Here is a 17,685-nt window from a genome sequence, read left to right as displayed (position 1 = left end):
CTACAACCGCGAGGTTTTCCGTAGTAACAGTGTAGTTTTCGAGCAGATGAGGTCCACAGTGTGATCCTTGAACCTGCCCCGCCCCCTCCTCCCAGTGGCAGTGGGACCCCAGGTCGACGTTTCGCTCTGGCCACTCCGGTAGTCCCGTGACAGTTTCAGCACCTGGCTTCCGGGGCACTGGGGTTTTAATGCCTGCCAACAAGGGAGGCAGTAGAGGAACGGGAGGGGAGGCCCTGAATTTCACGTAAGACAGCGGGTTCGGTGAAGTTACGACTGAAAAGGCGCGTTTTTAGTTGCCGGCACCTCGAGATCAGAGCTACCCCGGGGGCCATCCCGCCCGGGCTCCCTAGTAGATGTTAGTGTTGGGACCGCGAAAGAAGGAAGGAAGGAGGTGCCCAGATGGTAGGCTACTACCTGAGCGCGAAGTGGCTCTATTTTATTTTTTGGTAGTCAGACGCAGGTAGGACGCACTCCTTTAGTTCTGAGTGGGAGCTGCTGGCGCCTGGAAAGCATCCCAAAGTTTTCACTGAAATCACTTCTCTGTGGATCCTAGAGTCCACCGTCAGGGATCGCTGTGCTCGGTATTTCACCTGGGGGACGCTGACACCACTGAAGGAGTAAAGAGGGATTGTTTGTTGGGGAGTTATACGTCAAAAGTGTAGAGGTCTTGGAAAAAGGTTCCTTGGGGACGGATGTGAAAGTCACTCCGGCTAGAGGCAGAGGAACAAAGGCATAAAAACGAAAGGCGATCGTGAAGGATTTAGGGAAGTCGATCTGATGGTTTTAATGCCGTTTCAAGAGAAATCTGAAAGGTACTAGTTTACAGCAGAAGTCAAGCAAAGAGGCGTCCAGGCTCGGGGTATCTTCTTATGGGATCAAAATGGATAAAATGTGCATTCTCACATAGACTCTTTTTGAGCCTCAAGTCAAGTCACGTGCATGTTCACAGCTAAGGTCTGAGACGCCCCCAAAAACAAACAAACAAAAAAAACAAACCGGTTGCCGTCTAGCCGATTCCGCCTCACAGAGACCCTATAGGACAGAGTAGAACTGTCCCGTAGGGTCTCCAAGGAGCGCCTGGTGGATTTGAACAGCCGACCATTTTGGTTAGCAGCATTAGCTCTTAACCGCTCCGCCAACAGGGCTTCCCCGAGAAGCCCAGCTACTGCTAAAACCTGGAAAAGGGAAATCCAGGCAGGGCCTGGAGCGCCTGAGGTGGGCTCCGGCCAGCCTGAACACTGGGCATGCGCAGGGGGCGGACTGCCAGGTCGGCTTAGGGAGTTGTGACGAGTCCGGAAGCGCCTGCGCGCGCCCCTGGGCACGAGAACTAGTTCTGTTCCGTGTCCTCTGGACCGGACACCTTCAGAGAGAACCCCGGGCAGGACCAGTCCTTTACCCGCCAGCGCTGCGGCAATGTCCAGCAACAGTTTTGCTTACAGTGAGCAGTCCGGAGGAGGGGAGGCAACGGAGTTGGGTCAGGAGGCGACCTCAACCATTTCCCCCTCGGGCGCCTTTGGCCTCTTTAGCAGCGACTTGAAGAAGTGAGGAGAAGGGTTTGGGGTGCGGGGACTTGGCTGAGGGGCTGGGGACTCCGAAGGAGCGAGCTCCAGGCTCAGGCTCCCGAAAGAGGGGTGGGGTCGCCTTGAGACTGCACCGCAGTGTGGCAGCAGCATTACCTGAGGGTAGGTGGGAGCGTCGGGTTGGGTCAGTTGGGGGTGGTGGGAGTTGTTGAGAGTCTGGGGTGAGAGTGTGTAGGAACCTCTAGTAGTTTTCAAACGTTAGTGAAATAAAGAATCACTGGGGGAGCTTAGATCCCACCCCCAGGGACGCGGATTGAGTTGGTCTGGGCTGGGGCACAGGAATCTGAATTTTGGGGAAAAAACACTCTTGCTATAGGGTCGTCATGAGTGGGAATGGACTAGACGGCAGTGGGATTGTTTGTTTGTTTGTTTGTTTGGTTAATTTCATGTGCGCGTGACTAAACGTTGAGAAATCCGCTAATTAGAGTGAAAGGGTTTTTCTGAAGTTGAGAGGGGAAGTGTGAGCGTTGGTTAGGGGAACCTGCTTTGTGATCCTTGAGTGAAGCGGGGAAGGAGGTGATTTTAGGGCCTTTATGAATGGAAAAACTGGTTTACACAAGCTTTAAAGTTCTTGGACAATATTCCTTGCAGTACATACGAAAAACCCACAATTCGAAGCAAAATAATAAGAATATGAGTAGAGACTATTTAAAAAGGTTGCTGAGTAGGAATCGACTCGACCGCGATAGGGTTTTCATTTTACGTATCAACAAATCTTAAACTTTTACAAATTAGTGTGGGTTTTAACATGAACATTAGACAATGTACAATTAATTTTGTAAAAAATTAGTAAAAAATATTTTAAGTACCACCTAGTAATAGAAATAAAACGTTGCCAAATTGTTTTTATTGGGAGAGTTTAAAGGAAATTGACTTACAGAATCCTGGCAACTTTGTTTATATTTAATTGTAATCTTTTTTTTGTTGTTTACACTTGTTATTTTTAATCTCAGTACTAAACAGCGTGGTCACCTAATAGGCTGTCCCTAGAGTCATGATGAATTAAGATAAACTAGTTGTGGTAGCTTTTCAGATGTCAAAAAGGCATAATTAAAATTTAAAGTTTAAACTTCACTAACAAGATTGAGTAGCATAGAAAGTGGTTGGTGGTTGAAATTGGGATTAAATTTGGCTGTATTAAGCAGACTGAAATCTTATATCTAGTGTGTGGATAAAGTCTTTTTCTGTTTTCCTTATTCCCATGGTAGAAAAGTTTAAAAGTAAAATAACTTATTTCTTTTAATTTTTCATCCTGTCCATTTACATTGTCAGATGTTCAACTAAGGAGCTTGTTGCAGCTCTTGCTTCTGTTAGTGAAATGGTTTAACTGTTGAGTTAAACTGCACATCTGCATTGGCTTATTTTGCTTGTAATTTGCCTACAATTAATTTACTTAATATTTTTGTAAATTTCTAAAATGTTTTTCATCTTAGAACCTCTGACTTTGTATTTTGTCAGATTCTGGCCTGATTTTGGAAAAAAAATATGGCTTTGCCTCTGCCTAGTGCTGCCAAGGTGGCCTAGGAGGTTAGATTTAAAATAAAAGTAGCAAATGTTATTGACTGCCTACTAGACGCTAGGTATTAGTGCACACTGTTTTATGTTTATTATGACATTTAGCACTTCTGACAACACTATGGAGCCCTGGTTGCACAGTGGTTAAAGCGATAGATTGTTAATCAAAAGGTCAGTGGTTCAAAACCACTAGCGACTCCTTGGCAGTTGGCTTCCATAGAGATTTACGGCCTCAGAAAGCCTATGGGATCGCTATGAGTGAGAATTGACTCGATGGTAGTGGGTTGTTTTGTTTTGTTTTTTTTTTTAACAACACTGTGGCAGAGATACTTCTCTCATCCCACTTTACAGATAAGGAAATTGGAGCACAGGTGGTTAACTTGGCCAAGATCACAAAGCAAGAACACAGCACCACCAGTATTTGAAACCTGGACATTCTGATCTCAGAGCCCATTCTCACAAGCACTTGGATATGTTATTTACTACTCGATGAAATATATGGTACTTTTACCTTTATTGTTGTTGTTATTAGTTTTCTTCAAGTCATCTCTGATTCATGGCAACCTGAGGTGTAACAGTAGGAAACATTGCCCAGTACTGTGCCACCTTCATGATCTTTGGTATGTCTCGCTCCATTGTTGTGGATCTTGTACCAGTCCATCTCATTGAGGGTTTCCTTCATTTTCACGGACTCTCTACTTTACCAGGAGTCCTTGGTTGGCACTAACAGTTAAGCATTTGACCAAAAGGCTGGCAGTTCAAACCCACCTGGAGGTGCCTGGGAGAGAGGCCTGACGATGCGCTTCCTAAACGTCACAACCATGAAAACCCTACGTAGTGCAGTTCTACTCCACACACATGGGGTCACGTGGGGTTGCCCTGAGTTGGAATCAACTGAATGGCAACAGGTTTTTTTTTTTAGTTTTCTATTTTACCTACCATAATGTTCTTTTCTAGCAGTTGTGATCTTTCCTGATGATGTGCCTGAAGTATTCGAGCCAAAGCCTCAGTGCTTTTATTAGAGAACACATATAACTCATTGAAAGTTTAAAGCTGAATGGTAGTTGTAGACAGTGTATGATCATGAAGCTTCCAAGAATTAGAAACATTTTGACCGTTGAATTGCAGTTTAATGGGCTGCACAGGAACAGGGAGACCCCTCTTCTGGACTTGGTCATTTAATGTCTCCTGAGCCTATATTCTCTTTTTTATAAAATATTACTTTTTTTTTTTTTTTACCTCTCAGGATTGCTATTGGGATAATCAGATAACAAAATTTATGTCAAAACCTTAATACTTACTCTGTTCGTTGGCTCTTATTTTTAACTGTTTATGTGAAATAATTCAGGTTTACAGGAAAATTGCAATAGTACAGAGAATTTCTGTATACTCTTTATGCAGAGTCAGTAATTTTTAAACATTTTGTCACGTTTACTTTATCATTCTCTCTCCCCCCTTTACACACACACACACACGCACACGCATATGCACACGCACAGACATGCATATTTATATTATTATGTTTTCTAAACCATTTAAGAATAGTTTGGATGCAGTATGCTCCTTTACCCCATATTTTTTTAAGAACAAGGATGTTTTCTTACACAACCATGTTGTTGTGTTAGGTGCCGTTTAGTTGGTTCCAACTCATAGTAACCCTATTGGACAGGGTGGAACTGCCCCATAGGGTTTCTAAGGAGCAGCTGATGGATTTGAACTGCTGACCTTTTGGTTAGCAGCTGAGTTGTTAACCACTGCGCCACCATAGTAATGTTACGGTCAGGAAATTTTAATGTTGCGACAATGTATAGTCTGTAATCCAGTTTTGCCATTTTGTCAGTAATTTTTTTTTAAGCATTCTTTTCTTCTGGTATAGGATTTGGTCAAGAATCATGTATTTCATCTAGTTGTTTTAGCTATTTAATCTCTTTTAATCTGGAGTAGTTCCTTAGCCTTTCTTTGTCTTTCATGACCTTTTGAAGACTACAGTCCAGTTATTTTGTGTCATGTTAATCAATTTGGGTTTGCCGATGTTTCCTTACGATTAGATTCAGATTAAATAACATCATGTGTCCCCAGGCTATTACATCTGGAGGCATAGGATACTGTCTTAGTTACCTACTGCTACTGTAACAGAAATATCACAAGTGGATGGCTTTAAAGAACAGAAATTAATTTTTCCGTAGTTCTAGAGGTTAAAGTCCAGATCACAGTCTGTGACATGGCAGTTCTTTCTGTGGGCCTCTCTCCTCGATTTTGAGGACTGCTGTCAATCCTTGGCATTCCTTGGTGTTCCATGGCCTCAGTTGTTACAACTCTGAAGTAATTAGGTTTAGGACTCACCCGACTCTGGTGTGACTTCATTACATAACAAAAGAAAACTGTTTCCAAACAGGGTTGTCTTTACAGCTGCAGAGGTTAGGATTTCAAAACATCTGGGGGGACACAATTTAATTCATAACATTCCACCCTTTGGCCTCCAAAATTAATGTCCTTCCCACATGCAAAACACATTTACCCTACCATGTTATCCCAAAAGTCTTAATCTGTTCTAGCATTAACTCATCTTCTAAATCATCTAAATTGAGCATGAATGGTACTCTGGGTGTGTTCCCCCCGGAGCAAAATTCCTTTCTATCTGGGGACCTGTGAAACCTAGAATGTCATCTGCTTCTAAAGTACAATGATAAACTAGGCATAATGTAGACATTTCCATTCCAAATAGGAGAAATTGTAGGGGAAGAAGGGGTTTAGATCAAACAAGTCTAAAACCCAACAGGGGAAATCTCATTAACTCTCGAGGCTTGAAAATGATCTGTTTTCTAGATACATCTGGGCAGTGGCCCCTGCCCACTGTACTCGGGGCATTGACAGTGATCTCCAGATTCTGGGTGGAGGTCTCTCAGTTCTGGGCATCAGCACCACCTTCCAGGCCACAGCGATGGCAACCCCTTACTCTTGGCTTTGGGTGGCTCAGTTCTCCTGGCCAACTGACATGGCAGCCCCACACCTCAACTTTGCATGGCAGTCCATTCTCTTGGCCTACCCAAAAGGCTGTACCAACCTCTGGAACTGAGGTGGTGATGACCCTACTCTTTGAAACTTAGGCAGTAGCTCCACTCTTCAAAACCGAGGAAGTGTTGGCTCTATTCTTTGAAACATGGAAAGTGGCGGCCCTGCCCCCTGTGCTCTTTTTGACAGTTCTCCGGTTTCTAAGTTCCAGGGATGTCCCTTTCTTTTCTTGGAGGACAACAGTTATTTGCAACCAAGTAACTCCATTGGAGGAGTCCTGTGGTGCAGTGGTTAAAGCACTTGGCTGCTAACCGAAAGGTCAGCAGCTCAAATCACCCAGCCGCTTGGAAGAAAAATGTGGCAATCTGTTTCTGTAAAGATTTACAGCGTTGGAAGGTCTATGGGACAGCTCTGCTCTGTCCCGTGGGGTCACTATGAGTTGGAATTAACTCAGTGGCAACATGTTTGGTTTGGTTTAGCTCCGTTGGCCTGTTTCTTGCCTGTAGAATTGCAGGAGGCAGACAGATTTTCTTCATCTCCTGCTTGTCCCTGACCTTTTAAATCTAAATCGACAGGCCTTCTACTGAGGTTATCGATTAGGTTTATCAGTCACAGGCCTATTCGCTTTAGCAAAAGATTGTGTTTTTACACCCTTAGTTTTTACAATAATATTTTCCAGATCTTTAAGTTCCAGCTTCTTTTTGCACAGACCTTTCTAAATCTCTTTTTTCTCCTGCATTTTATTAAAGCAGCAAGGAGAAACTATGCCACTCCTTTAAGATCTTGCTTAGACACTTATAAGCTCGACCTTTCACAAGTCATTCAGGCATAATTTAGACAAGTTTTTTGCCCCTGTTAAAGGATTGCCTTTCGTAGGTGTCCAATAACATATTCATCATTTCCTTTTTTTTTTAAATAATATTTTATTGTGTTTTTGGTGAAAGTTTACACAGCAGTTTAGGTTCCCATTCAACAGTCTCTACACCAGTTGTCCAGTGACATTGGTTACATTTTTTACAACTTGTGAATGTTCTCGGTATTTCCATTCTGGTTGTTCCATTTCCATAAATCTAGTTTACCTGGTGCCTTAGTTTCTCATCTTTGTTTTAAAGTAATTGTTGACTATTTGGTCTCTTATAAGTGATTTTTTTTTTTTAAATAATTTTTATTGTGCTTTAAGTGAAAGTTTACAAATCAAGTCAGTCTGTCACATATAAGCTTATATACCTTACTACATACTCCCATTTACTCTCCCCCTAATGAGCCAGCCCGCTCCCTCCTTCCAGTCTCTCCTTTTGTGACCGTTTTGCCAGTTTCTAACCCTTTCTGCCCTCCCATCTCCCCTGCAGACAGGAGATGCCAACACAGTCTCAAGTGTCCACCTGATGAAAGTAGCTCACTCTTCATCAGCATCTCTCTCCAGCCCCTTGTCCAGTCCCTTTCATGTCTGATGAGTTGTCTTCGGGAATCATTCCTGTCCTGGGCCAACAGAAGGTTTGGGGACCATGACCGCCGGGATTCTTCTAGTCTCAGTCAGACCATTAAGTCTGGTCTTTTTTATGAGAATTTGGGGTCTGCATCCCACTGTTCTCCTGCTCCCTCAGGGGTTCTCTGTTGTGCTCCTGTCAGTGCAGTCATTGGTTGTGGCCGGGCACCATCTAGTTCTTCTGGTCTCAGGATGATGTAAGTCTCTGGTTCATGTGGCCCTTCCTGTCTCTTGGGCTCAGTTATCGTGTGACCTTGGTGTTCTCCATTTTCCTTTGATCCAGGTGGGTTGAGACCAATTGATGCATTTTAGATGGCCACTTGTTAGCATTTAAGACCCCAGATGCCACACTTCAAAGTGGGATGCAGAATGTTTTCATAATAGAATTTATTTTGCCAATTGACTTAGAAGCCATAGTCCCCAATCCCCGCCCTTGCTCCGCTGACCTTCGAAGCATTCAGTTCATCCCGGAAACCTCTTTGCTTTTGGTCCAGTCCAGTTGAGCTGACCTTCCCTGTATTGAGTATTGTCCTTCCCTTCACCTAAAGTAGTTCTTATCTACTAACTAATCAGTAAATAACCGTCTCCCACCCTCCCTCCCTCCCCTACCTCGTAACCACAAAAGAATGTGTTCTTCTCAGTTTATTCTCAAGATCTTATAATTATGGTCTTATACAATATTTGTCCTTTTGCCTCTGACTAGTTTCACTCAGCATAATGCCTTCCAGGTTCCTCCATGTTATGAAATGTTTCACAGATTCGTCACTGTTCTTTATCGATGCGTAGTATTCCATTGCGTGAATATACCACAATTTAACCATTCATCCATTGATGGACACCTTGGTTGCTTCCAGCTTTTTGCTATTGTAAACAGTGCTGCAGTAAACATGGTTGTGCATATATCTGTTCGTGTAAAGACTCTTATTTTTCTAGGGTATATTCCGAGGAGTGGGATTTCTGGGTTGTATGGTAGTTCTATTTCTAACTTTTTAAGAAAACGCCAGATAGATTTCCAAAGTGGTTGTACCATTTTACATTCCCACCAGCAGTGTATAAGAGTTCCAGTCTCTCTGCAGCCTCTCCAACATTTATTATTTTGTGTGTTTTGGATTACTGGCAGCCTTGTTGGAGTGAGATGGAATCTCATTGTAGTTTTAATTTGCATTTCTCTAATGGCTAATGATCGAGAGCATTTTCTCATGTATCTGTTAGCTGCCTGAATATCTTCTTTAGTGAAGTGCGTGTTCATATCCTTTGCCCACTTTTTGATTGGGTTGTTTGTCTTTTTGTGGTTGAGTTTTAACAGAATGATATAGATTTTAAAGACCAGGCGCTGGTCGGAGATGTCATAGGTGAAAATTCTTTCCCAATCTGTAGGTGGTCTTTTTACTCTTTTGGTGAAGTCTTTAGATGAGCATAGGTGTTTGATTTTTAGGAGCTCCCAGTTATCGGGTTTCTCTTTGTCATTTTTGGTAATGTTTTGTATTCTGTTTATGCCTTGTATTAGGGCTCCTAATGTTGTCCCTATTTTTTCCTCCATGATCTTTATCGTTTTAGTCTTTATGTTTAGGCCTTTGATCCACTTGGAGTTAGTTTTTGTGCATGGTGTGAGGTATGGGTCCTGTTTCATTCTTTTGCAAATGGATATCCAGTTATGCCAGCACCATTTGTTAAAAAGACTGTCTTTTCCCCAGTTAACTGACACTGGTCCTTTGTCAAATATCAGCTGCTCATATGTGGATGCGTTTATATCTGGGTTCTCAATTCATAAATGATTTTTTAAAGGAGCTCAGTCCTCATGGATTTATGAGCCAATCTGTTATTTAGCTAAACGGTGACCTCAAGGGCTAGTTTCGGTTCAAGATTTAAAGAGTGTCTCAGGGTGTTGTTTTGGGGAGACGTCTAGTCTCAGCTGGTCCAGGAATTCTGTTTTTTCTTTTTAGGAATTTGAGGTTCTGTTGCAGATTTTTCTCCCATTCTATCAGGGCCCATCTGTTGTGGCTCTGATCAGAATGGTCGATAGTGGTAGCCGGACACCATCTAGTTCTGGTCTCAGGGTAGATGAGGCCGTGGTTGGTGTAGACCTTTAGTCCTGTAGACTACTTCTTTGTGTCTTTGGTTTCTTTCTTTCTCTTTTGCTCCAGACGAGTAGAGACCAATAGTTGTATGTTAGATGGCCGCTGGTAAGCTTTTAAGACCCCGGACACTACTCACCAAACTGGTATGTAGAACATAAACTTTATGAAATATATTATGGTGGGTGACTGTGATATCCCTTGAGTCTTGGTCCTAATCTTCATCATTTCCTTCTTAAGCCTCACTGGAAGAGTATTTAACGTCCACATTTCCAGCAACATCCTGTAAGCTTTCCCTACAGCTCTCAATTCTTTCTGAGCCCTCATTGGAATAGCCCTTAGTGTCCAAATTCTGTCAGCCTTTTCAAGGCAATCTAGGCTCCTATTATCAAGTGCATCCAAATCCTCCAGCTTCTATTACCCAATTCCAAAACCCTTTCCACGTTTTAGATATGTGCTAGAGCAGCAGCCCCATCTCTGGTTCCAAATTTCTCATAGTTTGGCTGAAAGTCCAAATGGCTGTGTTGATTCTTCCTGTGGGCTGCTCTCCTAGTTTCCGATGACTGCTGTCAATCCTTGGTGTTCTTTGGCATTCCTTGGTGCTCCCTGGCATATATTTTCCCCCCATGGCTGTCTCTGTCTCTGTTCTGCTCTGCTTATAACTTAGAAGTGATTAGGCTTAGGACTCACCGCACTCTGGTATGACTTCATTAAGGTAGCAAAAGAAAACCCCTGTTTCCAAACAGGATCGTATTTACAGCTACAGGGATTAGAATTTCAACACATTTTGTGCAGACACAGTTCAATCCATGGCAGATGGCCATCTTCTTGATATTAATTTTTTCCAGTGAAGGGGCCATCCAGTTTCTCTATTGTATTGCTACTGTTTTTCCTTTTTTGAATAACCTATCTGTGGGGAAACTCGTTGAGACATGCAGATACCTTCTCATTTAACTTACCACCCCCTATGTTAAGAAACCATTGATGAATCTCCAGAGTGAATCTTTGCCTTGATGGCTGCAAAATGGTGATGCTCCAGCTCCCCCTCTGCGTCCACTGTTACGCTTGTTAGCCTCTAGTGCTGAAGCTCTGTGTTCCCTTTTCCTGACTTCTGATCTTTCGCTAACCATCTAAAGGATGCTAGTCACTTCCTAAGTGACAGTATTATTGATGATTTTTGTTTTCTGAGTTTAACTTCTTTCCTTACTCCATGTTTGACATATCAGTCTTATTTGTCCCCTCCCCCTTTAAACAGAATTAGAATTGTGGAGTATTTTATATAGTTTTATAAAAGCAGATCATATACATCATTTATTGGGTTATGAGGCCTGTGTATTGGATTCTTGGCTTCAAGATTTTTAATTTTTTCATTTAGAATGTAAAGAATTTTTTCAGTGCTTGTTTTCCTTCCTTTAAAATGGAACTTTGATGGCACGGTAGTTAAGAGCTCAGCTGCTAACCAGACAGTCAGCAGTTCAAATTCACCAGCCATTCCTTGGAAGCCCTATAGGGCAGTTCTACTTTGTCCTTTAGAGTCGCTATGAGTTGGCATCACCTTGACGGCAATGGGTTTGGGTTTTTTTTTGTTTCCTTTAGAATCTAAACCTTTATTGCTTTTAGTGTATTTTTCTAAGTTACTTTTTTTTATCTTTAAAAGAAGAACCACGTCTTTTATTTTAACCAATTTGGATGTGTGTGTATGAGTCTTAAACAGTTTAATTTATATTTGGGTAAAACATTAACTTAGGAATTAATTTCTAGAAAGTAATAAACACAATAATTTTTCATAATATTAGTGAAGTGACTAAAATTTTAAATGTTTTCCTTTTGAGAACATCATGGTTTATAAGGAAGAGGATTGTACCTAGAGCTAGAAGATCTGGATTTAAGTTAATGTTTTCCACTTGTAGTAGTGTTCCCTTGTTCAAGTTGCTTGATCTCTTCAAACTTCAGTTTCCTAATTGGCAGGAAAGGTGTAATAACACTGAAAGGTATTTATTACAAGCCATAATGTCAGCAATGATTTGCTGAGGAAAATGGAAATGCTGGTATTTTGAAATGTCATATACATTTTAGTTTGAGCTCCTGCAAGTGTTGGAGCCCTGATACCAGGAGGCACTCCTGATTGTGAATTCCTTTTTGGTGTGCTTAGAAGCCGAGTGTTGCAGGTACAAAAACAGACCCCACTAATGATTTCTGTAGCATATTGTGCGTGCTCCTGATCATCCTCAAGTTCCGGAGATTTAAATCCCATGAGTTCTATTAAATCCAGTTTTGGTAATTCTGCTTAAAACCAAAAACCAAACCCAGTGCCGTCGAGTCAATTCTGACTCATAGCGACCCTATAGGACAGAGTAGAACTGCCCCAGAGAGTTTCCAAGGGGCGCCTGGTGGATTCGAACTGCTGACCCTTTGGTTGGCAGCCGTAGCACTTAACCACTACGCCACCAGCGTTTAATTCTGCTTAGTAGGTTGAAATTTGTGATCACTAGATTTAGTTCTGGAGCCCCGGTGGTGCAGCGGTTAAGCACTCAGCTGCTAACCAAAAGGTCGACAGTTTGAGCCCACCAGCCGCTCGCTGGAAACCCCATGGGGCAGTTCTACTCTGTTCTCTAGGGTCACTACGAGTCAGAATTAGTTCCACAGCGGTAGGTTTGGTTTGGTTTAGATCTACTTCTAGGGATGTTAACAACATATTTGCATGCTATTTAAGTTGGAGACTACTTTTTTATTTACAAAGGACACATTTAATATCAGTGGTTTCTTGATCTTTCATTAAGTAAATGCTAACATTTGTTACCTGATGGCGATTGACCAAAGAAGTATACTGCTATCCGCAGTATATTCTCAGCTGGATGAACTAGTTTTTGTCTCCGCCTAAGTAAGACTGTTAGCTTCAGTACAAAGGTCTCCCTACTCAAGTCAAGGATTATCACTTTAGTGGTGCAGTAGTGTTCAATTTATAATGTATATTTCTTGAAATATACTTCAAATCAAATAAGATTTTACTACATTAAGTAAATATCTGAGGAAACGTTGCCTGTAAGTTAAGTCTTACTTTTCAACAGGTTATTAAAATATTCCTTTTTATTTTGCTTGGCTTGCATTTCCTCTTGGAGGAGAATCCTTTTTTACTTTTGCATTTTGTCTTAACAACCAAAAAAATATTCATCCCTTAGTATAGGCGGTGTCGTTTTAAAATCGATCATGTGGTGAAATCAGTGAGAAATCTGTAATACTTATTTCAGGCCTTACTATTAAATCCCAAGATGTGAGATATGCTATCGTTAAAAACATTTAGAATTTAGAGCAGGATCGCTAGAGCTGAGTGATTAAAACACACAAAAAAAGCAGACAGATGGTTGGCTGAAATGTTCTTTTTTACGGCATGAGAAGTTGTAAATGTTCACAGAATGACAAATGTATTACAGTGCAATAATTTGACAGAATTACACTTGTGTATGTAAATGAACTGCTGACAGAAACAAATTGCCTGCAATCCGAATTCAAAATTTAAAGTGAAGAGCCCAAAGCAGAATAATCAAGAAAGAAATGATTTTCCTGTATTTCATATTATTATGAATAATGCTGGTTTGTGTAGTTAGGGAAGACTTATTTAGCATATCAGCTGGAAAGCGCTCATAGATCTACAGAAGTCATCGATTTATAGTCAATGTGTGCTTATTGTTGGATTGATTATTTGTATTGCTAATAGGAACTAACGTAGTAATTATAAGGCTAGTGTCTTTAATTCTTCAGCTGAGTGAGTTGGTTTGGCAGCTGGACAAGGGAGAGACTAATGAATAAGGCTAGTTTCAAAATCATTTGTTGGCAGAGCTACATAAATCCAGCTTCTTAGTCTAGGAATGGATTTTTTCAAAGTTTCTTAAAGCCTAGGTTAAGAATGTAGCCATGAAGGATGATGGGGAAATTAGTAGAGTATGAGGTCAGAGAGGTAAGGGTTGGAGTAGAAGGTGGGGGCCAGGTTGTGTAGGGCCTTGTAAATCATTGTAAGGCCTTTCAATTTCACTGTGAGGGAGAAGGGAAGCCACTGGAGGGTTTTGAGCAGAATGGTCATTTAGGTGCCAGTTAATAAGTATTTATTATTATTTTTCCTTTTTATTGTGCTTTAGGTGAAAGTTTACAGAGCAAATTAGTTTCTCATTAAGTAATACACATATTGTTTTGTGATGTTAGTTTCTTATTAAATAATAAATAATTAATACACATATTATTTTGTGACATTGTTTGTCAACCCCTCAATGTGTCAACTCTCTCCCCTTCTCTACCTCAGGTTCCCCATTTCCATTTGTCTAGTTTTCCTGTCTCTTCCTTCTCGTCTTTGCTTTTGGGCTGGTGTGCCCATTTAGTCCCATATACGTGGTTGAACTGTGTGTGCTGTTGTTTGTTTTATAGGCCTGTCTAATTTTTGGCTGAAGGGTGAACTTCAGGAGTGACTTCATTACTGAGTTAAAAGGGTATCAGGGGGCCATACTCTCAGGGTTTCTCCAGCCTCTGTCAGACCAGTAAGGGTGGTCTTTTTCTGTGAATTTGAATTTTGTGCCGCATTTTTCTCCCACCCTGTCGGGACTCTCTGTTGTGATCCCTGTCAGAGCAGTCAGTGGTGGTAGCCGGGCACCATCTAGTTGTCCTGGACTCAGTCTGGTGGAGGCTGTGGTAGTTGTGGTCCATTAATCCTTAGACTAATCTTTCCCTTGTGTCTTTGGTTTTCTTCATTCTCCTTTGCTCCAGGCAGGTGGCATCCAGTAGATGTATCTTAGACGGCCACTCACAACCTTTTAAGACCCCTGACTCCACTCACCAAAGTAGGATGTAGACCATTTTCTATGCCAGTTGAGCCAGATGTCCCCTGAGACCATGGTCCCCAGCCCTAAGCCCAGGAACTTGGTCTCTCAGGGAGTTTGGATGTGTCTATGAAGCTTCTATGACTTTGTCTTGATTAAGTTGTGCTGGTCAGTCAATAAATATTAAGTGCCTGTTGTGTGCCAGATTTATTTCCCTTCTTCATGATGGGTATGTCTGTGGGGTACTTGGGCCTGTTTATTTCTACTCTTATTTCCAATAACTTAAATGTGAAAGTAATTTATTGATTTAAAAAAATATGAATGCCTTCTGTGTGCTAAGCACAGTTATTGATGTTGGGGATTAAGCAGTGGACAAAATCCCTGCTATCATTGAGTTTATTCTAGTGGGAGGAAGACAGGCAGTAAAAAAAAAATCAGTATATGGTCATTTGATGACAAGGAGTGTTGTGGAAAAAAGTAAGGCAGTGAAAGGGGAAAGGCAGTAGGAGTGAGGTTGAGATCTGAAATAGCAGGATCTGGAGAAGGTCCTTAAGAAGTTGTTAATGGAACCTCCTCTACCTGAAGAGGCCAGAAAGTGATATGCAGATATCTGGGGGAAGAGTATTCAGTCAAAGGGAGTAGCAAGTGCCCAGGCAGGAGAATTTCTGATCTGTGTATCAACAAAAAGGCCAACGTGGCTGAAAGAACGAATGAAGAGGGGGAAATTCATAGACGATGAAGTCAGAGAGGTAAGGGACTGGGTGCAAGGTGGGGGCCAGATTGTACAGGGCTTTGTAAATGATTGTGAGGGCTTTGGTTTCTCTGAGTGAAAAGGGAAGCCCTTGGAAAGTGTCGAGCAGAAGAGTGAGATGATCCAGTTTACCTTTGGTGTAGTGGTTAAGAGCTATGGCTCCTAACCAAAAGCTTGGCAGTTCAAATCCACCAGGCACTCCTTGGAAACCCTATGTAGCAGTTCTGCTCTGTAGTGTAGGATCACTATGAGTTGGAATTGACTCAATGGCAATGGGTTTGGTTTTTATTTTTATACATGTTGAAAGGGGGCAGTGGTGGTTCAGGGGTAGTATTCTTGTCTTCCATGTGGGAGGCCTGGGTTTAATTCCTAGCCAGCGCACCTCCTGTGCAATCACCACACCTGTCCATGGAGGCGTGCCTGTTGCTTTGATGCTGAGCAGGCTTTAGCAGAGCTTCCAGACTAAGATGGACTAGGAAGACAGGCCTGGGGATCGACTTCTGAAAATCAGCCAGTGAAACCTTATAGATCACAAAGGTCTGGTCTGCACTGATCAGGGTGTCGCAAAGGGCTGGACAACACTTAATTCCGTTGTTCATGGGGTTGCCACTCAGATGGCAACTAACAATAGCAACAACATGCATGCTGAACTAGAAATAGATTGCAGATCTATGACAGGGAGGCCAGGGAGGAGACTTGCAATAATCCAGGCAAAAAAAATATGAAGACTTGAATCAGAGTGGTGGTGGTGGAGAGAAATGGTGGGGTTGAAATCTTGATTGGAGGGGGTCCAACAGAGAAAAAAGAGGAATTGCAGTTAGTGTGTATTAGTTTATAGGGGAGCAGAGAAATGGAGTGGTAACTGGAAGGGCATGTTAGGTCAAGGGATTTTTTTTTTTTTAGGATGAAAGAAACAATATTTTGTTTGGTCACAGAACCAACTGATCAAATAGAGGAGGAAAATTAATGATGCAACAGAGAATGACTAGATCGATATCCCTTTTTCATTATAGAAAATTTAGCAAGTACAAATTAGCTTAAAAAAACCCAAAAAACCCTGATTTCAACATCCAGAATCAGTCAATTAACACAATGTATATGTCCCAGTCTTTTTTTTTTTTTGCATGTGTACACTGTGTATCTTTAAAGCAAAGCTATATTCTTTTTCAGTGTAATATGACTTCCTGATTTGCTTTTTATTTACTAGTGTATATAGCTTGTTTACTTTGTAAAGTGATAATCCTTTTAGGACAAATTGTAATTAAGCCACTATCTTGGAGAAAGTACTAAACTATTAGAAAAACTAAACAACTGTGGTATACAAATGACATATAGCTAGTTCCAACTAAAGGATTTTAGTAGTATCTTATATAGAATAGGACGTTATTAAACTACATAAATAAAAGGAATAACTTAACAAAAGAATGAATACCAATGATGTTGAATAGTAGCACTGACCCAGGGGTTTACACACATACCAGTGTATAATTGTCTTTGCATTTATTATCAGGAAATGAAGAGTTCCATTAAAAAAAATTTTTTTTTATTTTAATTAAAAAAATTGAAATGTACACATTCTTATCATATAGGAAATTTGGAAACTTTGGAAAAATAGAAGAGAAAAAAATCACTATTTCCATCATGCAAACACAATTACTGCTGAAATTTTTTTTAACATACTTTTTTTGATTCTGTGCCCCCCTTTTTAAAGTTAACATCTTGCATGTTATTGTTGTTTTTGTGAACATTCACATTTTTAACCCCATTCTGTAGTAGATGACACTGAATAAAAATTTGTTGAATTGAAAGATACCCTAAGGTTCCATTGAGTAAATGTACTATTGAAAATTTTAAACAACAAACAAACCAGTTGTTGTAGAATGGACTTTGGCTCATGGCAACCCCACGTGTCAGAGTAGACCTGTGCTCCCTAGGGTTTTCAGTAGCTGATTTTGTAGAAGTAGATCACCAGGCCTTTCTTCCAAGGCAGCTCTAGGTAGACTTGAACCTCCAACCTTTTGTTAACAACCGAGCATGTTAACCATTTGCACTACCCAGGGACTTCATTGGAAATTTAAGTTGTATCTAAAGAGCAGGTTCTGAGTAATCCAGATCATCTCTGCACTGCTCACAAAGGCTCAAGTGAAATGAGAGAGGCTACATATTGCACCTTGAAATATTTTCAAAGGGAATTTAGAGGAAGGAGATATGGGATAATAAGACAATTATGTAATATGTATCTTTTTCCCATAATCAACCCTTTTCTACCAGTTAACTGATTAATTTTTTCGTTTGTTTATCCTTCAACAAGTATATACTAGACATTGAGTTAAAACAGTAGACACATTAAGCAGACTCCCTGCCTTTATGAAGCTCAGGTCTAGTAGGGGATATAGTTGAGCCAATAGGAAGTAAAATATTCTAAGGGAAGTACATTATGCTTTGAGAACACGTAATGGGG

At 41.1% G+C, this 17,685-nt stretch overlaps 1 protein-coding gene across 1 annotated transcript in view; it reads left to right on the top strand.

Moving 5' to 3' along the window:
* The first annotated feature begins 1,270 nt into the window (after positions 1 to 1,270).
* Positions 1,271 to 17,685, top strand: part of AP3B1 (adaptor related protein complex 3 subunit beta 1) — a 285,822-nt gene continuing 269,407 nt past the window's right edge. The window contains exon 1 of the mRNA XM_049866363.1: positions 1,271 to 1,541. Coding sequence (XP_049722320.1) covers positions 1,414 to 1,541 — 128 coding nt within the window. The 5' untranslated portion in view covers positions 1,271 to 1,413. The remainder of the gene's footprint in view (positions 1,542 to 17,685) is intronic.

Source organism: Elephas maximus, chromosome 2 (genome assembly GCF_024166365.1).
Source record: "Elephas maximus indicus isolate mEleMax1 chromosome 2, mEleMax1 primary haplotype, whole genome shotgun sequence".
NCBI lineage: Eukaryota > Metazoa > Chordata > Mammalia > Proboscidea > Elephantidae > Elephas > Elephas maximus.
The sequence above is the reverse complement of the archived record's forward strand: the minus strand, read 5'-3'. Positions and strand labels throughout refer to the sequence as shown.